The sequence below is a fragment of the Pogona vitticeps genome, chromosome 1 (genome assembly GCF_051106095.1).
Source record: "Pogona vitticeps strain Pit_001003342236 chromosome 1, PviZW2.1, whole genome shotgun sequence".
NCBI lineage: Eukaryota > Metazoa > Chordata > Lepidosauria > Squamata > Agamidae > Pogona > Pogona vitticeps.
In genome coordinates this window covers 90,970,851-90,998,780 of record NC_135783.1, presented here as the reverse complement: position 1 = coordinate 90,998,780, position 27,930 = coordinate 90,970,851, and the positions used below count along the sequence as shown (strand labels likewise).

The window sequence follows — 27,930 nt, the reverse complement described above, 5'->3', positions numbered from 1 at the left end:
GGTGACAGGTACATGCAAGCACAGATAAATAATGCATATATGTGTGAGAAAAATAATTGTCTAGACCAAGTATGCAAGGAGAGTTTTGCCTGTAGATAGGTACAATTGGAGCTGGACTGAAATTCACAGGACAGCAGGAATTCACAAAGAAGTGGTTTCACACACTCACTTCAGTCTCTGACATGATAACTGTTCAGAACCATGTTTTGTGAGGCAGGCACAATGCATAGCTACTATCCCTCTACCCCTCCACAGTCTGCTGTAAGAGAACTATAACTCTGCTTGATGGAACTATGGCAATGTAAGTTTGCATGGATGTTCTGACGCAAGGATCTGCTAAGGAATTAAAATAAATGGAGCCTTCTCCTACAGGACATGTTTTTGCTCGGTCACAACTGAAATGAGGCAGAAGCTCCAGACACATATAGGAATCTAGCTGAGACACAGCTCAGACTTACATGTGCTTTTCCCTACAGTCTTCTTCTTTGCTTTTGGAGAATCAGAATGATGACACTTCCACAGGTTGCATAATATTCACTAAAGTGACCCATAATATTTTAATTATAAACACAAAGGAAACTATTTAGCTTTTATAACAAAATTTATTTTTGTTCTGTAGATACAAATTCAAACATCAAACGGAGTGGAAAAATACTAGTAAGTAACAATGAAAATTTTTATCATTTAATAAATAGAACTTTGGCATTCAAAATTCTAGCTGTAAACGCTACTTTCTTTTTTTAAAAAAAAGTTACAAAAAGAGGCAAGGATGACAGGCCCGAAGACAAGGAGCCAGCCAGTGGCCCTTTTAAAATAAAAATTAAAAATCAATAACAACACTGAATGCATTTCGATTAAGTCATGACAACTCTATTTACACATGAGGTATTCTGAGCGGCTCAGAAATTGAACCCAAATGTTGAAACTACCAGTCTTAGGAGACTGATCCAGTACGCATCTACTGTGCTTTTAAAGTCAGCCCATTTCCCCTTACCTTTGCGACTGATTCTCAATGATATACTATACCTAACATATACAAAATTCATACATTCTGATTCAATTTCCTGCATCTTCCCTATATACAGAAAAACTGGTAAATAAAGATCAGACTGCTTTTTCAAAGGATGACTGACAGATCTAGAAAATATTTTGAAATGTGAAGTTATTTCTCACAAGCCTACAAGCCAAAACACCTCTAAGCAGAAAAAGCAAAGTGCAACAACTTGATACACCCATGGCTTTTAAATATAGGAAATTATTGTTTAAGCCTTAAGCAAAAATAAAAGGCACGGAGGTACACAGAAGTAGAATTAGTGGTACTAATGAACTATTGGTGCATTTGACTGGTTCAATGAATTTCTAAAATGTACTGGATTTTTTTACAATAGTAATAGCCTTTTCTTCCATTTTGAATGAAACAGAATCCAGCTTCTGAATACTGTGTCAAGCCTACTTCATGCAAAGAGATGTCCCAAAACATACAAGCAGATTTGCACAGGTGTTATTTAGTGACAACTATACGCACCTTGCCTTACACTTTCATTCTCTTTGTCTCATTCCGTTTTATAGCAAGAAATAATCCCTGTCCCTTTCCTCCAGAAGAGTGAAATTCATAAGATAGTAAAAAGAGATGAAAGTAACTTTGGCTTACAAAGCAAATGTTATTAGGTGTTTAGAAATTCTCTAGCCCGGGTGGGTGATGGTGGCAACCAATTTAAAAACAGTAATAGAGAATTTACTGTGCTTCAAAACTGATATACCAAAAGCTGAAGGTTAATACTCAATGATTAACTTATTGAATAGGGAAGTCTCTTGATTTGGAGCTTACAGTTAGGGCTTACTTTCAAATAAGCATGCATACTGACCCCACTGGGTTATACAGTTTGCACAATTAAAGTTAACCCACCCCCATGAATGACCATATACATATTAACTGGCATATAAATAGTAATATCGGTCATATCCAAAACCACTTTCCAAGCTCCTTTTTGAAATACATTCTTAAATTACAGTAGTTACCATTAAATGCCATTTTCACAATTATAGAAACACAACCTGAAATATGAAAAGTACTTGTACAAAACTGTTCATGTTTGTTTGCTAAAAGACAGATGCTTCCATTCATTAGTCATTTTTTCATTCCAGCCCTTGGGATTGTCTCTTACATCTGCTGCAAAAAGTTGTCATGACTAAATCAGTCTACTAAGCGACACCATTGTTAACTATTTCTCTTCAATGCTAGCATCCACCACTTCTCATAAAATGTGTTGAATGGGACAATAGACAGGTGTATATTAGCTGAAAATACCCATGCACATCTTTATATAAATTTTAAATCATTTAAAAGCCATTGTAAACTGATAACTTCTTTAGCTACTTAAACAGCCGACCCTGCTTTAAAATGTTAGTCCCAATAAAAAACATACTGCATCCTTATGGCTTCTTAACTTTTCCTCACGTCATTTCTATCTTTGGCTACCCTTTTCTTTCAGCAATTTGACTTGGCTGAAACACATAAATCTAACCATTAACAAACAGGCACTTCCTTTCAAATACCAGTTCCTTTCTATATTTTAGATATCCTGCATGAGTGACTGCTGTTTTCATGTCCTCTCAGCTAGGAACCAAAGATCTGATGATTATGATCAACCCTTGCTGGATGTAGGAACCTAACATGTAGGTCCAAAACGATGGTTGGTACTTTCAGCTCCGATACCATCAGTCAACTGCTTGGGAGTGCGTAAGTAATGGGGCAAGTGGGACTGCAACCACTAGCGACACTTGAGCCTGGTTACATATAGTATAGTGAGAAACCTGGCCAATGAGAACATATGCAGGTTTCTTTCAGGCTACCACTGAATGTGGAGCTGCTGGGGGTTGTGGTCAGTAAGCATGGCTACATTTCCTTCACACTTTCACTGAGCATCAATGTGAGTGGGAAATCTGAGAGGAGCTATAGAAAACCTCCAAAAATATGGAGGAACACTGATTTTATTCTTAAGGAACTTCCCAACAGAGATTGAACATGTATGTATTCACATACATACATATTAAAGAGGAATTTTATATATATTATCATTATTATATTGACTAAACAGTAAAACAAAAAAAAATCTGTTATTCTCTTTCATGAGAGCATTTTAAAAATCTGAGACAGCATATTTAGAGGTTTTTATTGTGACATGGCTCTCCAGCTGCTAGAGCAAAATAAGTATTTTAAAACATCATGGGCTGTGAAATAGTTTCCCAATGCCATTATAACCTGTTTTCCCGAAACCAAGACAGGATTTTATATTAATTTTTGCTCCAAAAATGCATTACGGCCTATTTTCAGGGGATGTTTATTTTTGTCAAGTACAACCATCTACATTTATTCAAATGCAATCATGTCATATTCTGGTTGCTGCACAATGGTGGACGGTGGGGTTTCACTTAACTAGGGTTAATTTCTGGGGTAGGACTTCTATTACAAGCATCCTGAAAAATCATACAAGGGCTTATTTTCAGGTTAGGTCTTATTTTAGGGGAAACGGTATTTATTTTAAAAATACAGTAAGTTGCTATTTAAAGCAGTCAAATTAAATAAGCAAGAACATCTGAAATGGGGAGAATGTTAACTAAAATAAAGGAACTTGAAAATATCAGAGAAGGAGGTCAAAGAAAGAGTAAGATGGAAGAGAATCAGGGACAATTTTTACACAAACATCCCTGTCTCCGTTAATACAGCTGTGTAATCCCCCCCCCGACTCTACAAAACATGATAAGAATAATCAGTGTCCTCATCTTAATTCAGTTTCACAATGGCTGAAATGTGGTTATTAACGTAAGCCAAATCATAACCTTTGGTCTGTTCCTCTCTTGTAAACAAAGTCTCCCCACTGTGATCCTTTAGCGGGTGCGTGCATTCACCAAGTTTGCTTACCAGGGAAGAACAGACCGAAACCTGTGATCTGACTCATTCTAATCAGGAGGATTCTGGCCAATGCCCTAATTTAGCAAGCCTTACTAGGTGCATGTTAAGTACATGTTATTGTATTGTCTACATGAGCCTTTAATATTTCAGACTGCCTTTGAAACAAGATTTTTCTTGAAAAAGGATCCAAAGCTGTATAGCTCTGGAAAAGCAACTGTGCAGAAGAATAAAACTGAACTTGGGGCAATTTGAAAAACATTACATCCGCAACCTCCTCTAAGTCCCATTGCCCTTTATTTTACGTACCCCCAAATTTGGTGCAACTTGATACTTCACTGCTTCATAAATCTTCACCATCCTATTTCTGGATTGTATAATTTTCCATCACTGATGAAAATAATGAACTGACAAAGGAAAGAACTTAAACATCTGAAGCCTGTGTTGTCAAACCAACCAGCTGAAACCACTGTTCACCAAATCAATGTAAAAATACTTTTTTTGCTGTTTCTTTGTTTAAAAACTATAGTTTACAAACACTAGTTCTACTTTAAGTTAACTGAGGTTTCTTCTTATTTCTATATTGAAACAAGTGCCATATTTATGTCATCATAGCATCTAGCAAAAGATAACACTAGGGGAAATGTTTAAAATAAAACTCCTCTTTCAAATGCCTCAACATGTTCAGGGCGTTATCCAGCATTTACACTATTATTTTTTAAAAAGTAAATCAATTAAAAGTACTTCTGATCATTCAAGCTCTAATCTGAATAGAAACAAACAAATTAACAACCAATACTAAATGTAAATACCACTCAAACCAATATCCTTGGTAAGTGGGTTTGGGATTGCATTCATATTTTAAATTCAAGCTATTTGCTTCATGGTATCAGGGTAGAAAACCAAGCGCTTTCATGCTTATAAAGTTACTTCAATTAATACTTACAATGTGCATTTGAAAATACTGAGCAGTAGTTAAGATCAATATTAAACTAATTTCCACAGAATGCTATTAACAAGAAACACCTATTTAAATAAATATAACTTTGAATTAAATGACCAGAATTGTGGTTGTTGTTGTTTTTTTTAAAAAATAATTACAATCATATACAAATTATACTTAACATAGCTCACACAAAATCAATGTAAAATTCATCTTCTTTTCAAAATAGCTTAAGGGGGGAATATTCATACAAAATTAAAAATGGCAAACTTGTCCCATTCAAGCTCTTGCTCTCTTTACGCAATGACTATTGGAAACTCAATCTAATGCTTCTTGCACATCACAGTTAGCTTTAATTACAAACAAGCAAGATGTCCCTTTTTCTCTCTCCTTTTTTTAAAATAGGAAATGTTCAACTTCTAATGATTGTCAGAATAAAGCAACAGTGAACTTGGCTTTGCAAAGAGGACACACATGTTTTAACGTGGCAAAGTATACCAGCCTGGACCACCAAATGACAAAAAAGACTTCCGAAGCACTCTGAATCAATATCTACAGAAAGCCTATAGGCTCCTGTCCCCTCCTGCCCAATCTGGTCACAAGATTTCCCACAACTTTCTCAAGTAATTAGGGACCCTGTGTCTGAATAGGGCTTTTGTATGGTTCTTAATTGTAAGAATCCCGATGTGTACTGTAACTATACATTGGGATTTGCTGCTTTCATGCCTTCTGAAGAAACCGTCTTTCTTCTAGGCTTTTAATCTTCCTGAGGAGTGCTAGAGTGAGGCCTTTAACAAATTCAAAATGTCATATAACTAACTAGGTGTTACCTACCAACACACAACACTCTACTGTACTTCACTAATGCATTTTTTTCATCCTTTTTTTGTCTATACGAACAGAGGACTTAAACAGACTTTACCCAAATCAATATTTTCAAGCAAACAGAGGAAAACAGAATGATTCTAAATCTTCTGAACCTCTTACGTCCTACCTGAAATGTCACATGGGAGCTTATTTTCATTTAACCATGGGCCACCAACTACTGAGTATAACAAAGCTTAGTCAGTTGATAAGGGAGGCATTGTAAGGTAAAGAAGACAATCTTCACATAATGTGCCAAAGTCACCTCAATGTCTATTCACAGCCATCATGTCTCTGCAAGCTTCTATACTGCCGTCCATACTTTCAATGCCTACAGGTACTTAGGCACTTAAATCACTTTTCATAACAAATACCTTGTTGATACTTCTGTTCAACAAGACAGCTGTAACTAGACTGCCCTCTTCTGACATACTATTTTAAAATGCCAGAAAATAATATGGCTGTTCTTGTTTTCAGAGGCCCAAGCAAGGAAACAAAATCCAGTATATTCAATAAAAAGACCTTCTTCACAGTTTTGACCTACATTCAGTAGTTTTGACAAAATCAGAATTCTCTTGCAGCACAACATTTTCTCCTTGATTAGTGACTGCCTTGGTTGCTTGTATAAAATATGCACAAATATGTGAAACCCTCTTTATCTGGCACAGGGAATGGGTCATCCAATACGGCTCCTTAACAGACGCACACGGAAGAAAAACCGGAGCAGCATTAAATAACGCAGTCATTGTTGCTGTGAGGCCAAACCTTTTATCATTGTGTAATGCAATTTTCTCCCATATCCTGAGCATAACAGTCTGATATTATAGTCCTCAATTCATCAATATCCTTTCGCAACTGACAAACTTCTGAGAGTTTCTTTGAGAGGGTTTCTGTACTGTAGTAGTTCTCATCTTCAGATGAGGAGTTCATTGCTGTTATTCAAGAGAGAGAGAGAGAGAGAGAGAGAGAGGGAGTCAGCGTTCAAACATAAGGAAACAAACAGTTTAACACACCAAATTCTGAATTAAATATTGCAGCCAATGCCTATATTTGTATTTTCTGAAAAGAAAGTATGAACATGTGGCTCTTTCCCCTACTCAAGTACTCTTGAAATGATCCCTTTAAGGAAACAACACATGGGAAGAGAAGGAGGACAGGCCCATTACAAAGTTTTGGTCAAAAAGTAAATACATTTTCTCACTCTGAATTATTAGTTATTGGATGCTGCTGCTATCAGTGTATTTCATATTAAGACAGAACACTTTATGGATATTTAAGGTGAGCATGGTTCACACAAACGCATTCTGCAATAATTCACTAGTCCTTAGTGTGCCATAGGACTCTTTTTATTGCAAGAAAGAAAGAAAGAAAGAAAGAAAGAAAGAAAGAAAGAAAGAAAGAAAGAAAGAAAGAAAGAAAGAAAGAAAGAAAGAAAGAAAGAAAGAAAGAAAGAAAGAAAGAAAGAAAGAAAGAAAGAAGACATCCCTGGACAAGTGCATTCTGTCTCCTTTGTTTTGCTGCTCATCATTAAGTAAGAGAAAACAAATTAAAAAACTAAAGCAGAATAACAACCCTTGAAATTGACCAACAATTACCAAACAAGAAAACACCCATGCGGTTTCCAGACAGTAACTAAAAAATGTAAATCAATCTTCTGCCTCCCATTCCTGTGTCCCCTCCCCAATTTTATTTGTATAGATGCACCTTCCCAGTGTCGAAAGAACACAGCCCGTATTTTTCTTCACTTACATCTGATTCCCAACAATAAAGACAGGTTAGGCTCCTTGCCCTGAGCTCGATGGGTAAGAATACTGCAAAGTGCTTTCAAGTCAAACAAACAATGAGACATTTCCTTGAACAACTGGTCAGCCACAGGAAGTTTTTCAGTCAAGGGCTGTCTGGACTGTTCCATCTGATGAATCTGTTCCTTCAAAGATGCATTTTCTTCCGAAAGTCTTTGGTTCTTCATTAAAAAATGTGTGGGGGGGAAAAAGGCATTGTTTTAGAATCTCATGAGACAAATTCTAACAGAAAGTAGATATGTCCAAAGCCAGAACAGATACAGTGGTGCCTCGCTTAGCGACGTTAATCCGTGCAGGAAAAACGTTGCTAAGTGATTTCATCGCTAAATGGATTTAAAAAGCCCATAGAAACGCATTAAAACGCCGTTAATGTGTTCCTATGGGCTTAAAAACTAACCTTAAGCAAAAATTCTCCATAAAGCGAGGCAACACAGCAGGCGGCCACTCTGTTTACCCGGTGGCCATTTTGGAACCACCAATCAGCTGGCCGAAAAAGGGGGCTTTGTGATGATCGCTTCCCTGCGATCATTGCAAAGCGAATTTTCCCCATAGGGAACATTGCAAAGTGATCGCTTTTGCGATCGCAAAAACAGTGTCGCAAAGTGATTTCTTCGTTAAACAGAGCAGTCGCTACGCAAGGCACCACTGTATGTTGAAATCAAGGGTAAGACATAATTTTAGTCCAACGGAACTCCATGCTCAGAAACCATATACTTTTATTAGGTGATGGAGAGGACAGTTGTGGACTTTATGTCCTTCTAGAGGCATATGGCAGATATCTGATAGAAACAGAAAGCTTAATGTGGTGGATCTAGCAAATCATGTTAACATTTGTTATATTAGGCTTACTGCCCAAAGACTTTTCAAATATGCATGCATAACACAGAACATTTTATTATCCAAAACACAGATTTAATTGATCCTATTATATGTTCCCTATGACACAAACTATGAATAAAAAAATGCCCCACAAACTCCAAATTTATAGATCTATGGACCTGTAGCAGAAAATCATTCATAGGCAAACAAAAACAAAATTTATTGTCATTGTAAGTATATACAGGTACATAGTATACACATACAATGAAATTCACACAGACACCGAGACCAGACCCACATGCACACACATAAAAAATCCCCAAACACTCAACACCTACTAAAACCCCCCACTAAGAACACAAACATCTGCACCGCAGGCTGAGTAACACTGTCCAACTGTTCATGCTGGTGTTCTTTAAGTTCATTATTAAGTTTAATAATTTAATAATTGTGTCAGTGTTATACAATGGGGTGCAATCATGTGTGTACAAGGAACAGAGGAAGGGACTTAGCACACAGCCCTGGGGAGCTCCTGTCCTTAGTACCAAGGTAGAAGAATGGAGAGATCCCATCCTTACTGACTGTGGCCTATCTGTGAGAAAGTCCTTTACCCACACTCAAATTTTCTGAGGTAATCCCAAATTGATCATTTTAACAAATAACCTATTAGGTAGAATGGTATTAAAAGCAGAGCTATAATCCACAAACAACAGCCTCGCGTAAATTCCCTGTTGTTCTAAGTGACTGAATACAGTATGGAGAACAATGGACATAGCATCACCAGTAGATCTATTTCTCCTGTATGCAAATTGCCATGGGTCCAAAGAAGGTCTAGCCTTAATGTAATCCAGCACCAATCTCTCAAAACATTTCACAATAACAGATGTTAAAGCTACTGGTCTATAATCACAAAAAGTGGGTGCAACCGGATGGGGATTTGTCCTGTGGTTTGGTTTGCTCTGGGGATGGGCTAGTTTGTTCCTCTTCCTTCTTGGCAACCATATGATGTATGGGGTATTGTGAACCAGCTCATCCCTGATCCATGCCTTCTTGCACCTTTGTGGCTCCCTGCCCTTCAAAGCAAGCCTGTTTAGACTCATTTAGTCCAGTCTAGGCTGGGATAGTTTACCGTATTTGCTGGTGTACAAGATGACTTTTTTGGCCCAAAAACATGCCTTCAAGTGTGGGGGTCGTCTTGTACACCGGGTGCACATCATTTGGGCCAGGAAGGAGCTGCCGCCGCCGCTGAGTGAGTGACGCAGGGCCGTCCCGGCCAGAGAGGAAGGCAGGCAGGCAGGCGGTCGGTCCGGATGGAGGGAGGGAAGCAGAGCCGGCCATGCCTGAGTGGCCAGAGCCCGCCGCCCCACGCCGCTGAGCCAGCCCACCTGCGTGCCACTGGAGAGCTGCTTCTCCTTCCCCTCCTCCTCCTCCGCCGCTCGCTTCCCTTTCCTTCTCGCCCTCGCAGCTGAGCCATCTCGCCCGCACGCCACCGGAGAGCTGCTTCTCCTTCCCCTCCTCTGCCGCCGCCACCCGCCCACTCGCCCTTTACTTCTTGCCCTCCTCATTGCCGGCCATGAACTTCTAGGGTGGGTCCGGGTAGAGCCCCGGGCAGCCGCCGCCGGTGCCGCAGCAGAGCCGTCCACTCTATATTTTAAGTGGAAATATTGGGGGGTTGTCTAATACGCGCAGTCGCCTTGCATTTATATGCTATTTATAGATATTTATTTCATTTTTCGGTCACGTCCACAGCCGAGAGTCAAAGAAGCATGTGAAACTAACTGCACAATTCTTCAAAGCAGAAGTTTTCAACTCCACAGGATCTTGGGGGGGGGGCAAAGTTAATTCCCTGCCTCTGGATCCACCACAGGTTGCACCTTCCCTCCTGCTCAAAGCACTGGCATATCTGAATGTGTGTGGGATCTCCCCACTTTCAGCATGGTATACATACAGTCTGCAGCATGTGATTGCAAATACTTACTCCAAGCAGAGTCTTCTGTATACTCGTATCCTTTTCTTCAAGTTCATTTTTCAGCTTCTGAATTGTCAGTTTTTCTTGCAAAAGTTTCTCTTGCATAGACTAGAGGGTAAAATGTGGACAACTTCTTAAAACAAGTTATACAAACAAGCCAGCAGCTCCAACCCTGCCAACACTGCATCTGCATTGTACATTTATTTGTTCCTGCCTGTAGCCTGTAAGCTGTCCAATTCCTAGAGTTCAGGCCCTTGTGCCCAAGCCAGATATTGTGTCACTACGTTCCGTACTGATTTGACGGTGTCATGATCATGGGTATGCAGTCCAAAGTGTGTCATGATCATGGGATGTGTAGTCCAAAGCATGACATGATCATGGGATATGTAGTCAGAGATATGTAAAATGGAGTCAAATAGGTTCCGTGTGAAGATGATTTCGGGGACTTTGGAATGTGTTTTTCTAAGCACCATGAGAGTGTTTTCCTGAAGAACGTTACAGCCAGCATGTTGATAACATGAAGGCCAAATCAAGGGGCCCGTGGCAGACTCAACATTCCAAGCTTGTTACAGAAGACATAAACAACACCTGCACTCTCATGGGAATGAAGGAAGGAGAAAGGTGGTACGACCCCTAAAGGTTAATTGGTTAACAGCCAGAAAGGCCATGAAGAAGGGAGGAGTTTGGGAAAGTAGAAAGTGGCCAGTGGGTTATGTGAATGTAGCTTACAGCTCATAGCTGACAGCTCATAGCTTACTGATGATGGATGTAGACTAATGATGCTTTTTGTGTTGTTCGATTCCATGAAGGAGAGAGGATGTAAGTAAGGGAGATGGAGGAGATGGGGGCTAGCCCACCATAGCCTATTATAGCCTACCCTAGATTAGCTTTTAGAGTTTATTATTTTAAATAGAAATAGTTATCTTATTTAACTGCAATGATCTTTGAATATGTTCTTGAATGCTAATGCTTTTGCAATATAAACGGATTTCTACTGAATATTTTTCTAATAAAAATTAATATTAAAAATCCTTACTGAGGACTGGTCTCTTGAACAACAGGGTCTGACTAAATCCAGGAGGTGGAGAGGGCCACAAACTAGCTATCATTCAAGAGTCCTCCCTAACTGAGCTGTTGTGAGTTCTGAGGAATCACAAAGCCCATGTGTCTGTACTTGCAAAGTACTGAGTAAGTGCAAAGTCTGACCTTTTTAGGTCAGACTTGTTCACGGGGCTTATGCTACGTACTGCTGAGGTCTAAGGACTTGATCCAGCGCAAAGGTGGTAGATAAGTGTTGGTCGAACTCTGGCCGAATGCCCAATGGCCCTTTGGGGGGGAGGCGTGAGCATCACAGACAGAAACAAGTTCTTCTATCTAACTAATTCAGTGGCAAGGCTTAGACCTCCTTATTCAAACAGCAGCAGAAAAGACTCAATGCTATACTGCTGAGACAGGAAGCTGGGAATAGGAAAGCTCAGGTGAGGCTCAGCATTGTACAGCATGCCCTCAGACCAAAGAAGATGGGCTCCTTGCACTTAGGCCCTGCAAGGCCAAAGCACTTGGGGGGCTTGCCTGCACAGCTACCAAGATACCTAAGGCTTAACCTCAAGCAGAGGAAGGATTGCAGAGCTGCTGGGATGATCACTGCCCATGGCCTATAATTTACAAGCTGGAAGGATGAGCTGTTATTTGTCATAATGTACTGCCTCGTTCACCTTGATGAGCATAACTGAGGAACACTGATATTAACCAATACGATTCAAGAGTGCAAGGCAGACTACAGATCTGGACAATATTAGACTTCGTAAGAGTTCATAGGTGTATGAGTTAGAAGACATCTGACAGTGAACTATCACTGGCTAATAGGTTTATGCCTAATATGAAGTAGACTATGAAAGCAGGCCAGACCTGAAGCCACACTGAAATGGATCTAGATAGCTGGCTAGATAGCTCAGTGACTGAGGTATGTGGCTGCGGAGCCAGAGGTTGGTAGTTCAATTCCCTACTGTGCATTCCAGAAGAGTCAGCCTATGTGGCCTTGGTTAAGCTGCACAGTCCCAGGATGACTCCAGAAGAAGGGAATGCTAATCACTTCAGTGTACTATCTACCTAGCAAGCCTTGCAAAGGGCCACTGTAAGTCAGAATTTACCCGAATGCACACCATTATTATTTACCCATTTCAGCCAGGTACTCCTGGAGTTTAAGGTGGTATATGACTCCAGTGAATTTGAATATAAAAAATTCAGACTATTCTAAGAAATTGGCATGTATATCATATGTGGTGGGAGTGTAAATGGATTCAGAAATTTGGAAACTGATTTTTAAGAAAATATGTGATATATATGGAAAAGGTATTGAATTCAATTCTAAAATCGCTTTGTTGTCAATTTTTTATAAGATAGAACTTGATTATTGCTCAAAGGAATTGATTTCCAATTTTATGACAAGTGCTAGAATATTAATAGCTACATTCTGGAAAGATAAAAATGATATTAAATTAGAAGATTGGTATAATGAAGTATGGGACATTGCATTAAATGATAAATTGACTACTGAACTTAAAATGAAAAGAGGGGAAATAAGTTCAAATATTTTTATGCTACTTGGGGTAGATTTGTTGAATTTGTATTAGTGAAAGGAAAGGGGAAAGCCTCTAAACAACAATCAATACAATTTTGGAAAGGAGGTTTGTATTAAAAGTACTGTTCCAAAGGGTCCTGTGGCTATTGGGGGAGCACTGTGGTCTAGATTGTATTAGTAAGTATTCTATATTTTTGTATTTGTTTTGGAAATTTAAATTTTTTAAATAAAAAAATTAAAAAATGAATGTTCCTTCTGCCCTTCTTATACCCATGAAGGCTACACTATGGAATTGCTGACAATGATAAAGCTAGGTGTCTCACAGTGCTAAGACCTCAGTTTTCACTCCTGATAGGCTGCTCTTCCCTCTATTGGTAGACTTAAGCTAACTCCAAAGGGGATTATACATTATGCACAGAAAACAATAAAAAGAGGCATAGTTCAATATCAGAAATATAAAGTATTGCCAGCTCATAAAGCAACATATGGCACTTCTTTTAAAGAAGACATCCATATTCATGAATAGCAAGGGATATAAGTAAATCTTTAGGAACTACAGTTTCTTACCTGAATTTCTGAAGTTATCTGTGCAATCTGATTCTGTTGATTGTCTATGACCTGTTTGGAAAAGAAAATAACAACAAAATGTTCTCATGAATCTGCTAAGAATGTGATAGCTTTCTTTCTATCTATCCTTTTTCTGGTGAGGGACTTTATAATGCATGTGAAGGACATTAACTGCTTTAGAAAAATAAATATGTTGTTATAGGATAAGAAATGGAATTAGCAATACGCAGAGGCAGTTGAGAAAATTCATAGCACATACTGCTAGTGGTGCAGAAGGGCAATAGAGGCTTGGGAAAATGCAAGGATGTTCAGAAGACTTTGGCAATCAACAACAAAGGCAGGGGTCAACACCATTTAAGAGACTGTGTACTGACAGCACTCACAGTGGGAAAGAAATGATTCAGCAAGTGCCTGGTTATCTAGTAGTGGCTCCAATACCCACTGCTACCAATCTATTTTGGATGTTTTTCTCCTTGCTTGACTGCTCTGCAGTGCTTCACTGGTGGCGGCTGGCAACACATATGGAAACAACTACAGCAACAGGTATAAGAATAGCCATCTGGCATAGTGCTGAAACGATGTCTGATACACAGATGGGTCATCCAACAAATTTATTTCACTGACCTTGCTGGCTTTGTCATGTTGCTCTTTGAGGCACTCATTTTCACTCTGAAGTTGTTTTGTGTCCAACATAGGAAGGCGGACACCATCTTCCAGACATTTTTCTACCTTCTGTTGCAGGCTGTCATTTGGATTTAAGTAGGCAAGGAAAATAAAGAAGCAAGTCAGAAACTGTGTGCCATCTCTTCGGAGGCAAACATTGTGTAGCATCTGGTATTCAGAAAATCACGTTTCGACAAGACTCCATAAACAAAAACGCACTCTGGCGAAGCCATAGCCAAAGATTCCATTCACAGATTCACCCTTGGAAAAGGTCCATGGATAATTCATGCTCACATAGCGGCACTGTTCAAATGTTATGTTAAGCTAGGATTTATGGGCTATGAGCATGAGCTCTCTAAGGCCAATGCCAAGCCATGTGCACATAGTGCTAAAGGTCTGTGAAGATAATGCTAAATCTTGACTTGCAATGTTACATGAGAATGTGGCTAGTGTTTTTACACATTCTGCTTGAGAGAGCCACCTGGAGAAACTATTTTGTGAGCAGTAACTTAATCATAACAAAAAGATGTATACCCCTAGGATATACATTCCTTTACAAACTAGAAATTACAACCTAAAGAGACTGACTGACTAAGCTTTATAATATGAAGTGTTGGATATCTGAAATCAGGTTTGCAATTAGAACTGTCCTAGGTCTGTCATCTGCAGCAGGCTTTTAAGTATATCTAGTGTCCCTTTTAAACAGGGAAAATCAGTATACATGTTCATTACAAGCCTTGAGTCAGCTTTCAGTTCCCACAGAATCAGAAATGGAAGGAACCCACTGGTCATCTAATCTAAACTTTTGGCAGTACAGGAACTCACAGCAAAATATCTTTGTCAAGTCTCATCCAACCTCTATTTAAAAGCAGAATGTAGTCATCCTCCACTTTCCAACAGACAGTTTTCAGCTCTTATTTCAGTTCTTCCTCATGGTTAGTCAGAATCTATTTTCTTAAAATTAGAAATCATTGGTTTGAGTCCCACTATCTGCAGCCACATAAAAGTGACATCCCTTCTGATAGCTGAAAATGGCTGTCAACATCATCTCTAAATCCTCAGGCTAAGGTGGTCCAGCTCCTTCAACTGTTCCTCACAGGTCTTATTTTCCATCTTGGTCACTTTCCACTGGACATGTTTCAGTTTATCAGCATCCTTATTAAACTGTGACTCTGAGAACTGTGAGGTCTTGCAAGGCAGAATGAAGAGCTACTGTTACCTGTCTTGATCTGGACCCTATATATCTCTTGGTCTAGACTTGAACTGAATTGCTAATCTGGGTTCTCACAGCATCACAGAACCACAGAAATGGAAGGAACCTAAGGATCATCTAATCCAAACCCTCAGAGCTCACATGCAAAATCATTTCTTACCGGCAGGCTTCAGCTCAGTTTCACAAACATTGTTTTACAAATGGGCATTGCTTGTATTTTGTGACTAATTTTGTAAACAGCAAATGACAGCATTTTCCTTCTGTTTCCATTTAAACTGCAAGAGGCTCCTACCTCTGTATTACCATTTGTGTATCCTTTCCTGTGGCTGTAGTAGCCAATGTTATGTAGAAAAGTTTAATATGCTTTGTTGTCAGAGAGACTTACTGCCAACTAAGCATGTGCATTATTATACTCACTGTGGGAAAGAGGAGAAAAACCCCTGGATATCAGAGAATGAGAAACATACATTTCCAGATGAAAATGTGTGCTATGCCAGTTTTGGTAAGGAATGAGATACTATGGGAAGTTTTGGCCTCTTGACACGTGCAGAGATTAACATCAGCATGTCATTACATCTTTCAGATATTTAAAATCTGAGGTCTTGAGGATTTCAAATGTATGTTTGTGTGAGAGAGTGATTATGATTACTTAGCAGGAAAGGTGCTTTATACAAGCTTCGGGGTCTGCTTTTCTGGAAGTGAGAAAAGCCATTGGCTGATTCCTAGCAAGCATTCACTTAAATTGAAACTTGGGTTTGGATAGGAAAAAAAGGAGAAACACGTGCCCATTTTATTGTGCAGAACCATGTTATGTGGACAGATGCTTACAGGCCTTACTTTTCTCATAAAGGTTCTGTTTTTTTAAAAAATTAGTTACCTATTTTATATGAAGAGATAGTACAGTCGTGCCTTGCTTTACGATTGCCCCGTATAATGAAGAATCCGCTTAACGATGCCTTTTTGTGATTGCAAAAGCAATCGCAAAACGATGCTTCCTATGGGCAAAATCCGCTATGCGATGATCGGTTCCCTGCTTTGGGAACCGATTTTTCGCATTACGACGATCAGTGAACAGCTGATCGTCGGGTTCCAAAATGGCTGCTGGCTGAAGAAAATGGCCCCCCACTATTTTCTAGGACGGATTCTTCGCTAGACAGGCACCGAAAATGGCCGCCGTATGGAGGATCTTTGCTGGACGGTGAGTTTTTAACCCACTGGAATGCATTAACCGGGTTTTAATGCATTTCAATGAGTTTTTTATTTTTGCTTTACAATGTTTTCACTCTACAGCGATTTCGCTGGAACGAATTAACATCGTTAAGCACGGCACCACTGTATATGCAAATTTCCTCTTTATAACTGGTCATGGTTTCCGTTCTTTCTCCATGACTCTGAAAGCTACAAAGATGAATTTTTTATTTGAAATAAGAAGTTTGCTTTGGTTTTATTTCTAAAATATTTGATATCCCCCAAAATAGCTTTTTTAAAAGCCGCAATCATGTGATTAAAAGATATTTTGATGGGGCGGGGGGAGAGAATGCTGAAAAAAATGTATGTCAGTCCATATGCTGAGCCAAGACAGCTAACAAAGATTGCTTGGTTGGCTACAAAACTCAGCACTCTCTTTGAAACCCAAGAATATGAAAGGTTCAAATTTACATGGCCTTCTGAGTGACTATAGACTTCACTTGCCTTTATCTAAATGCAGGATTATTTCTTCCCTGAAAATGTTTACAGTACACCCAAAGATCTAACCTATCCACTTGATGACATACAAATGTCCCAGAGCAGGGAGGAATCACACTTTTCTTTCCAATTATTTCCATCACCTTTCAAATATAAAAATACACATCATGACAATGACAATTGTTGTTTAATTTTAGAAACAAGGCTGTACTTCAACTATCTGTAGACTTTCAGGACAGCACAAAGGCAGCCTGATGGATTATATACTCACAAATACAAGAGGTACCAGATGTAAGATGGAAACAATGCACTCAGCGATTTGGCTAACCATACGAACACATACCTAACCTTTCATCATCTGAACAAAGTGTTCGTGGCCTGGGTCTTTCAGCAACAGAGGGTCCTAACATTCAGATGAGTGGAAATTAAATTCTAAAATTACTTTGCAGTTACTTCCCTTTATTGCATAATCACTGGCATTTCTTCTAGTTTATTTTTTTAAAAAATAGAATATACTTATAAAACAATACAGTGGTGCCTCGCATAGCGACGTTAAACCGTTCCGGATTAATTGTCGCTATGCGAAAACATCGCTAAACGGAACAGAAAAACCCATAGGAATGCATTAAACTTTGTTTAATGTGTTCCTATGGGGGATAAACTCACCGTTCAGCGATGTTCCTCCATAGGGGCGGCCATTTTCGGTGCCTCTAAAGCGAGGCAGCACAGCGAGTCGGCCATTTTGGAACCGCCGACCAGCTGACCGAAAATGGGGCCTTTGGCATTTTCCCCCAGCTGAGTGGCGGGAGCTTCAAAGCCCCGCCGCTCGGCTGGGGGAAAATGTCGGCAGTCGGCGGTGGCTTTGGATGGACCGCAAAGCCACCGCCGATCGCCGACATTTGCCTTCCGAGCTCTCAAAGGGCTTCCCCCCCACATTGGAGAAAGCCCTTTGAGAGCTCGGAAGGCTCTCAGCGGCGGCGGAGACAGGGTGGGGGTGTCCGGATGGCTTCCAGGCGAAGCACTGGAAGCCATTCAGAACCCCCCTGCCCCCACTGCCGCCGCTTGGAGCCGCCCCGCGCCCGGCCAGCACGTCCGAGAGGCGGTGGAGAAGCCTTCCCCCGAGGCCTCTCGGACGCGCTGGCCGCGAACATGCTGGCCAGCACGACCGAGCGGTGGCGGCGGAGCCTTCCCCCACCTCCCGCCTCTGCCCGACCCACCCATCACCCTCATCTCCGCCGTCGCCACTGGGTTTCGGAAGCCGCTTCCAAAGCCCAGCAGCGGCGGCGAAGGGGGTGAAGGGTTGGGAGGAGGGCGGCCGGGATCCGCCCCCTGGCTGGCTTCCCCTTCCATGGTCGGACTCTCAGGATTCCGGCCATGGATGGGGTAACCGGCCGGGGGCCGGATCCAAGCGGCGGTGGTGGCGGTAGGGGCTTGGATCCGCCACCCGGCCGGTTACCCCATTCATGGCCGGACTCCTGAGAGTCCTACCATGGAAGGGGAACCGGCCAGGGGGTGGATCCTAGCCCCGGATGCCTGAAAGGCATCCGGACCCCTGCCGCCGCCGCCGCTTGGATCCGCGTCACGGCTGGCTACCCCATCCATGGTCGGACTCCTGAGAGTCCGACCATGGCGGGGGTAGTCGGCCGCGGGGCGGATCCAAGCTGCGGCTGCGGCGGCAGGGGTCCGGATGCCTTTCAGGCATCCGAAGGGGAATCCCGGCGGTGGCCTCGGAAGGACCCTTCCAAAGGGTCCTTCCGAGGCTACCGCCGGCATTTTCCCCCAGCTGAGTGGCAGGGCTCCCGCTCAGCTCGGGGAAAATGCCCCCTCCGAAGGGGAATCCCGGTGGTGGCCTTGGAACGACCCTTCGGAAGGGTCCTTCCGAGGCTACTGCCATCATTTCCCCCCAGCTGAGCAGCGGGAGCGGTCATTTGGAGGCTCCCGCCACTCAGCTGGGGGGAAAATGGGGCCTATGGGGAAAACATTGCAAAGCGATTTTTCCCCATAGGCAACATCGCAAAGCGATGGCAAAAGCGATTTTTTTTTGCCATCGCTATGCGGATTCATCGTTAACCGGGGCACTCGTTAAACGAGGCACCACTGTAGATGTTTTTAAAAAACTTTCAATAAAGGGTTCTTTGGAACCTTTCCAACTAACAAGTTTCATCTGGCATAAGATTCTGTGGCCAAATAAAACTTGTTAGCCTTAAAAATAGTAGAGGTCTTTGTCTTGTTTTTACTTCTTTCCTTGTTTGTGTCAGAAGCACCACAGTACAATTAATAAATACTGTATATTAGATAATATTCACCCAATAATGGGCAACACCAAGAACGTCTTCCCTGATGCACACTGAAGGGCACAGAATATCCTGACACAGGTGTAAAATTGCTTATTTTTCTCTGCACTTGTAAAAGACTCTCTTGATACAAAACCCTCCTTTTCTCTGGTTTACCTTGGTTCTGCCAATTTCAGTTGGTAGTAGCCTGGCTTCCAAATAACCCAGGTATCCATGTGACTGAGGACTAGATTTTCATAAAATATTTCCATTTTTAAAAGGTGAGTAGTTCTTTATTTCCACTTCATAGTCCAAGTTTAATCTCAGGTAGTCGGCTTGAGGTTCACTCAGCCTTCCATCCTTCCAAGGTCAATAAACTGAGTACCAAGGTTGCTGGTGGGGAGCAAGGCATAGCTTACATAATTAAATTATTAACTGCCCAGAGAGCGCTTTAAACATTATGGGGCAGTACATAAGCAGTATACTTTGCCTTTTTGCTTTTTAATTTAGCAAATTAGCAAAGTTAAATTATCAAATCCGAACCCTCTTAGCCAACAGGCAGTTTTTCTCAACTAAATGTTTTCACCCCTCCTTCACCAAAAGCAGCAATGGTCTCTTGCCCACATCAAAAAAAAAAAAAAACTGTTGACATATCATATTCTAGACCAGCCATTTTCAATAGGGGCCATATGGCCCCCTGGGGAGCCCTGGTACATATGAAGAGGGCCACAGATTGGGAGCAATTCTTCACACACCACCTTATAAAGTTCATAATGTGACTTATACAATCCTGATTTAACCTATATGTCTTTCATACTGTGTTTATGGTCATGGCCAAAAATATTGATGACAGGTATTGTAGACATATCCCAAATGTATTGTACTTCTGTGTAGTGCAGCAGTGGAGTTTGATACCTGCATCACTAGAAATAGATCAGCCTAGAACTAGGCTGAAGTATCCTGGCACAAATGAAGTATCCAGCAACAAATGAAATATTCACACCTTTGTACTGCAGCTACCAGTTCTTTTTCTTTCTTCTTCTGACACACTAGCTGCAATTCTTTTTCTTGGCATTCTGTCTTAGACTCTTCAAGCTTCTTTTCCAGCTCAGCTACAGTAGCTTTCAACTGCTTATTCTCTTCTTCCAGAACCGCCAGCTAGAGATCAGAGATACTTGTGTGAACATTACTTTTCACAGGTCAGGGACACTCAATCTGTGTCTTTAGAAGATTCTCCTTTCTTGGCATTGAGAAACAAATATCTAAGCTTTTTCCAGTATAATCGAGGCAAAATCTATAAGAGATGGTTGCCCACTATTGTGGAGGGCCTGGAAGCAAAGAAATCAAAGCAAAGGGAGAGAGCATGGCCACATGACCTCTTTTTCCATTCTCTACAACTAAAGAGAATGACACTTGATGGCACATAGCAACAACGTCAGTAACGAAAAAGCTTACAGGGGGTGCACAGGACTGCTGCACTGCACAGTGTGTGCGCCTCATGTTATGTATATGTCTGAGTGTAACAGACAATATTTCCTAGTCTTTCAAGGCAGACACTGGGTGCAGTCAGGCATCAGTTCACACTTTTGCCTATGCCATTCTCAGGAGCTCTGTTTAGGTAGGTAGGTAGGTAGGTAGGTAGGTAGGTAGGTAGGTAGGTAGGTAGGTAGGTAGGTAGGTAGGTAGGAAGGAAGGAAGGAAGGAAGGAAGGAAGGAAGGAAGGAAGGAAGGAAGGAAGGAAGGAAGGAAGGAAGGAAGGAATATTGTGTTTTTAAAGCTGCCTTGGATAAGTTTTTAGGAGAAAGGCAGAATAAAAATATTAAAAAATAAATAAATAATTACAATGTCCCATTCTGCAATACCATGACATAATCATTATTATTAAATGTGTACATTCAGTTTAAAACACAAAACCACAGTGTACATTTTTTATTATAATAATTTTTCAAAATCTTATTTTTATACAGTTTACACTCCCTAGCAGTTTGTCCTGATTCTGCGTATTTCGCTAATAGCAAGAACCAATTTTTTTGTTTTTAAAATACATACTTTGGTACACTGAAAACTCCAGTTACCAACTTTTCACAAATGAGTGTTTGCTCTGATGTTAAATTGTTAACAACACTGTATTATCTGAATTACTCTGAAAAGAACAAAGTAACTGAAGACTGGTTTTATTTATTTATTTATTTATTTATTCATTTACTTATTTATTTATTCATTCATTTATTTATTAGATTTCTATCCTGCCCTTTTAGAAAAAGTCTTGTTTTCCATTATGTTTATCTCCCTTTTATAAAAGAAAGTAACTGTAAGTGGCAAGTTTGGGAAACAGCAAATGTTAACATCTACTGTATTTTTCTTTCTAATGCTTTTGGGAACTGGAACACTGTGGGGTACTAGAATGGATGGGGACTATGTAGGATGTTTTGGGCAGTGCTCATTCATTTTTATGAGGTTTATGCAGCATTGTGATCAAATATTTAGGTCTGTTTTATAGGTGTAATTAAAAAAACAAAACAGTACAAAACAAAAACAAAACCCCAATTATTGTAGTATGTTTAAGACTAACAAATTTATTTTGTGCTTTTGTGGATTGAAGCCCCCTTTTTCAGTGCAAAGGCATTATGGACTATATGTTATAACATATACTCAATCATGTCTCTTAACAGTTTTTTGGTACTGCGAAAAAACAAATTACCTGTTTACTTTGACTTTCAACATCATCCAGTGTTGGAAGATCAGCCAGGTATTTTTCAAGGGTTTCAATTCTTCTCTGTTTCTCTTTATTTTGCTCTGATTCTTTCTGGCATTTCTTTTTTAGACTACTTATGTATCTGTCTCTGGTTTTGAGCTAGAAAGAAAATAAGGTTACGTGATTCCTTATGCAAAATAGGAAACAAATTTGTATAAGAAAATCTGCAGGCAGATTGATAGCTTCTTAAAATTCAGCACTTACTTTTCAGCATGGTGTACAACAGTGTTTTATTAAAAGTTAAACAGACTGGAGTAGAGTATTTATCTTTTCAAATGCTTACCATTTCCATGGTTAAATATTTCTGCTGTAGTTAAACATATGTCTATCCAGAGCTGTTTTTCCTTTATTTAAGCCAGAGGTTTGAGACCATGGGACATATTTATAAAACCACCTTATTGACTGAAATTATTTCCCTTGTTCTGATAGTTGTAGGAACTGTTTATTTCTTCTCAAATGCAGGATTCACAATTTTTTTGTTGCTGCTGATCTCATCCTTAAGCAGTATAAGCCACTAGGTTATGCACAAGGCAAGATATGAACCACAGGCTCATATGTTTCTCCCCTACCAGATGTGGAAACCTAAATGGGAATCAGAACAGAAAAGGTACCACTGTTTCCTCTCTTTCTCAGAGGTATTTGAAGAACAAAAGTCCTCAGACCCTAAATAGTTATGTCACTCAGAGTCTGAGGATTTTTGTTCAAGTACCTCTGAGAAAGAGAATATAGGTCTCTCTCTCTCTCTCTCTCTCTCTCTCACTCACACACACACACACACACACACACACAAAGAGAGAGTGAGGGAGAGAGCAAACAATAACAATTTTATCTGTATACAGTCTCATGACCATTATAAACATAAAAATATGTCAGCAACTACAGTGGTGCCCCGTTTAATGACGAAATCGCATTATGATGAACTTTTTGCGATCGCTTTTGCGATCGCAAAGTGATGTTTCCTATGGGGGAATTTCGCTTTGCGATGATCGGTTCCCTGCTTTGGGAACCGATTCTCGCAAAACAATGATTTTTGGCCAGCTGATTGGTGGTTTCAAAATGGCCGCCGGGTTAAAAAAAATGGCTCCCCGCTCTTTTCTGGGATGGATTCCTCGCTGCACGGGTAGCGAAAATGGCCACGCTATGGAGGATCTTCGTTGGACGGTGAGTTTCAAGCCCATAGGAATGCACTGATCGGGTTTTAATGCGTTTCTATGGGCTTTTTTATTTCGCATTACGTTTTTGTTCTACAGCTATTTCGCTGGAACGAACGTCGTAATGCGAGGCGCCACTGTATAGGACTGTACAAGGTGCTCATCCTGTTAAAATTTACATAAGCTATCACTTTAAAAATCAACATTCCCCTGACAGGAAACAGCATTATAATTTAGAAGTTTTCTGCTAGTATAAATTGCTACAGATAAAAAAATGTGCAATTTTCACGGTGACCACCCCTGCTTGCACTCAATAATAAAAATATGATCTCATGTGCATGTGTTATCCTTTATCTCCATAAGATCTGGGACAGGCATTTTGCCTAGCATATACTATAGATTAGAGCACTGAATAATATGTACAAGATATTCAACTTGTCTGAGCCTAGAGTGGTCATTCGACTAGATAGGTGGGGTATAAATGCAATCAATCAATCAATCAATACAAGGGTAGTCATGTTCAAAATAATGCCTTTTCCCAAATCTTCCATCCTGGATAGCCAAGAGCATTTCGTTCAACTTAGCTCTAGTAAAGGCCACTCTTGCCTCCCATTTCTTCAGTTACCGTAGATAGGAAGGTAACACTCTAGGCATATAGGGAAATGTATACAAAGTGGAGCTATTTTAGAAGTTGATATAGCTGTTCTATTTGTCTGTACAGATATGTATACTGTATATCACTCTCTGACTCAATCTCTATTCATACACTACAGTAAGAAAAGATATCTAAGAAGTCTCTCTCTTTCTCCTTAACCTCTAATTGTAAAAATGCAGAATGAAGAAGCATGCGGTATATAGCTGTATGCCTAGGGGTAAGAAAGGACACTGCTGGCGGACGATGGCTGGTCTTGGCAGGATGAATGTATACATTCACTGAAACTGTTAGAGGATGACCAGAGAAGATGGCTGGGATGAGAAACTAGAGTGCTTGTGTACGGAGGAGCTAGGAAGGAAGATGCTGCTGTTGTGTAGTGCTTGCCTGCCTGATACAATGGGAGACTGGTGGCTAGTAATATGCACAGTGTTTATGTGGCATGGTCAGACACCGGGTCTTCTTGTGTTGTTGACTCTGTCTGTGTGACCTCTGAAGAGAAAGGAAATATCCTGTGATGAGACCTGGCAACTACCTGTCAAGAGACAGCCATATGACTTTGACAAACCCAAGGTGAGAGAAAGGAAAGAGAAGGTTGTGCAACTGCCAGGTAATCAAACTCCTCGCCTCCTGACCCATTTCACAGGCCAGTCAGCATCCTATCATGCACTTCCTAAGGTTACTTGTGTGGTCTGAGAAAAAAGCAGTATGACTGAAAACAGGCCCTGGCAGCATAAGTTGTAGCATAAGCTGGGGAAGGATAGGGTTGCAAGCAAAGCAACAGACTGCCATTATAACTAATGATGATCATAAACTGATGAGGATGATGATGAATTTTGTAATATATAGTAGTGCTACCCACCATAGTCTGATGATAATGATGAGGATCTCATCATTATGATTTCTGCTTCTCATCTGTACTGCTTCTTATCGAGGAAATGATAAGGAAGAGAAGATGGCAATGCGATAATAAATATGCACTTTAAAGTATTGTTAGTGCCTGCACAGGCCTGAAGATGACTGATTTTTCTTTCTCATGTATTGCAGTTGTTGCCTGCGTAGGTGATTGTCTATTGCTTTGCCCCTGTCTCTTGGAGTAGTTTTTAGGGCTGTGTACGGCTTTATTTGGAGAATCTCTATACAGTCAGCAAAAACAAGACCTGGAGCTGATTGTGGCTCTGATCATCAGCTTCTTATAGCAAAACTCAAGCTTAAACTGAAGAAAGTAGGAAAAACCACTGGGCTAGTCAGATATAATCTAAACCAAATGCCTTATGAATACACAGTGGAAGTGAAGAACAGATTTAAGGAACTAGATTTGGTGGACAGAGTGCCTGAAGAACTATGGATGGAGGCTCATAACATTGTACAGGGGGCAGCAGCAAAAACTATCCCAAAGAAAAGGAAATGCAAGAAAGCAAAGTGGCTGTCCAACAAGGCCTTACAAATAGCAGAGAAGGGAAACAAAATGCAAGGGAGATAGGGAAAGTTACAGAAAACTGAATGCAGACTTTGAAAGAATAGCAAGGAGAGACAAGAGGGCCTTCTTAAATGAAAATAATAGAAAGGGAAAAACCAGAGATCAGTTCAAGAAAATTGGAGACATTAAAGGAACTTTTTATACAAAGATGGACATGATAAAGGGAATCCAGGCTGCCCTTTGCAAAGATGGCAGCTGCAGCTTCCCTACCCTAAATGAAGCCGCAGCCGCCATCTTTGCAAAGGGCAGCCAGTCTCCCTTTTTACATGTGTGGCTGGGAGCTCAGTAGCAGCAATTAAGGTAAGGGGGTGTCATTGGGGGTGGGGGCTAAGGTAGGGAAAGGAAGGGGTGGGGGTAGGCTGTGGGAGTGGCTGGCTGTGGGGGGATGGCTGCCTATCTGCCTCCAATCAGCTGATCTGTGGCAGGTAGGCAGAATGGTGGGGTTTTTTTTTGTTTTTCGTAATGTTGCTGAAGATAAATTCAATGCCTCTCAGTGCCAAAACCTCTCATTATCCAATGTTATCCAATGTAGGAAAACATGTGAGCAAGTTTCCCTGCAAATTTGGTGTCTCTAGATGCTTAGGGACTAGTTTTACAGCCATTTAAAGCGAATACAAACTGATGAATCGATTTGTCAAAGAATATTCGTACAGTATATTTGTATTCATTAACCTTGATGAATCACGAATCAAAACGAATTGTCATTTTTTAAAATTTGTCCCCATCTCTATTCATGGCCATGTTTGTTCTAGCCCTATGTAGGATGACTGTTGCACATATCTATACTTTTAAAGAGCTCAGACTGAGGAATTATAATGTCCACAAATGAGGCTCACAAGCACTTCTCTCACAAAAAATGTCCATCGGTCTATTTCTTTGGATATGAGTCTGTCACAGGAATGAAAAAAGATTCAATGCCATATTAACTCAAACAAAAATCAGCCTAAAGTTTGCTCTTCATGCTTGCAACTTGATTAGAAGACATCATACTAAATAACTACTTTAATGACTTATTGTGTCACTTTAAGTTAACATCAATATTTTTGTAAAAAACTTCCACTGTATCTGGTAATCAATGTCACCACAGGTACAAGATCTTCATTAACACATGTACAGTTAGCCAATATTTGTTTCACTTTCTCAATGTGCAGAACCATTCCTAGCAAATAGCAAATCTCCATTTCATTCTTTAATGAGAAAAAAATATGTACATAGAAGCAACAGCATGAAGGTTTTTCTCCTTGTGCACTTGACTTTAAAATCCGTGCAAGACCAGTCATGTGAAGAAGAACCTGCAAGATAGGGAATATACTTGTGTGGCTTCCCACACCTAGCCACATAACTTGACAGGGTTTGGGGCACCTGGATTTGATCATAATTAACACCCCTTTGATTTCAGTGGTACTGATATTTAATTAATGCTGGCTGGATCCAACCCACTGTGTTAATATATTATTTCTACCATAGCTGTAGTGTAGAAACACCAATGATACCCACCTTCTCTTCCATTTTCTTTTTATCCTCACTAGATTTGTTTGCCACTTGTTTGAGAAATTCACTGAGCTGCAGTTCCTTACTCTGTACTGCTGCAAGCTTTTGTTCCAGTTCTTCTCTTTCACAGTGAGCCATCGATCTCTCTGCAAACTGAGCTTGCATTGCTGTATTCTCATAGTGAGGCTGTTTGGAATAAGAAGAAAAAGAGAACAAAATGAATCACTGAAGGTTCAGTCATTAACATCATTCCTAGAAAAAAGACGACAGGACTGTGGGCATTAGACACGTGCTATATCAAGTTGAATACTGGAAAGGTGGCAGCAGAATGCAAGAAATACAGTGGTGCCTCGCACAACGAGTGCACCGTAGAGCGATGAATTCGCTCTACGAGGCCGGTTTTGCGATCGCAAATGCGATCGCATACCGATGCCTCAATAGGGAAAAAATCGCAGAGCCAAATGGCCACCGGAAGCTGCAAAATGGCCGGGCGCAGCGTTTCCGCGCCCTCGTTAAGTGAGGGGAGGGCGCGAAAATGGCTGCCGGCCATCAGAGAAACATCGCTGAACGGTGAGTACAGCAGCCGATTGGAACGCATTAAACACTGTGCGATGTTTTCACACAGCGAGGGTTAATCCGGACGGAGGCACCACTGTATGTCTATTTGGTAGTGATCTTCAATTGTAGCCTACAGTTAAAGTGGTGTCTGTTTTTAGCTAATGTTCAAGCAATGAATGCATCTAAGTATTAGCAAATGAAGCCTCTATTCCTAGCTAGCAGTAAGTTGAGGCAGGCAGAAAAATCCTGCTTGGACACTAACTGTAACTGTAATGTTCAATAGTGACTATTTAACATCTGGGGCTGATGAGAATCTGAATCTGACAATATTTGGAGGGTGTATAAATGTTGACTCTTAAAGACCTTGGGCACACACAAAACAAATTAACTTGTCAAATATAAAGGGGGAAGAAACATTAACATTGATTATGAGACTTCTAGCCTAGGCTTTGAACTAGTACAGCTATTCATAATTTTTGTGATATAACAATCATAATTCCAAAAATACATAGACCAATGAAGTTTGTATTTGAGATGCTCAAACGTGAAGCTT

At 40.5% G+C, this 27,930-nt stretch overlaps 1 protein-coding gene across 1 annotated transcript in view; it reads right to left on the bottom strand.

The window, feature by feature from the left end:
* Positions 1–582: 582 nt before the first annotated feature.
* Positions 583–27,930, bottom strand: part of CEP85L (centrosomal protein 85L) — a 134,269-nt gene continuing 106,921 nt past the window's right edge. The window contains exons 6-13 of the mRNA XM_072997445.2: positions 26,826–27,005; positions 21,992–22,144; positions 20,294–20,448; positions 14,080–14,197; positions 13,456–13,506; positions 10,317–10,415; positions 7,467–7,680; positions 583–6,649 (exon numbers count right to left, since the gene is read on the bottom strand). Coding sequence (XP_072853546.2) covers positions 6,489–6,649; positions 7,467–7,680; positions 10,317–10,415; positions 13,456–13,506; positions 14,080–14,197; positions 20,294–20,448; positions 21,992–22,144; positions 26,826–27,005 — 1,131 coding nt within the window. The 3' untranslated portion in view covers positions 583–6,488. The remainder of the gene's footprint in view (positions 6,650–7,466; positions 7,681–10,316; positions 10,416–13,455; positions 13,507–14,079; positions 14,198–20,293; positions 20,449–21,991; positions 22,145–26,825; positions 27,006–27,930) is intronic.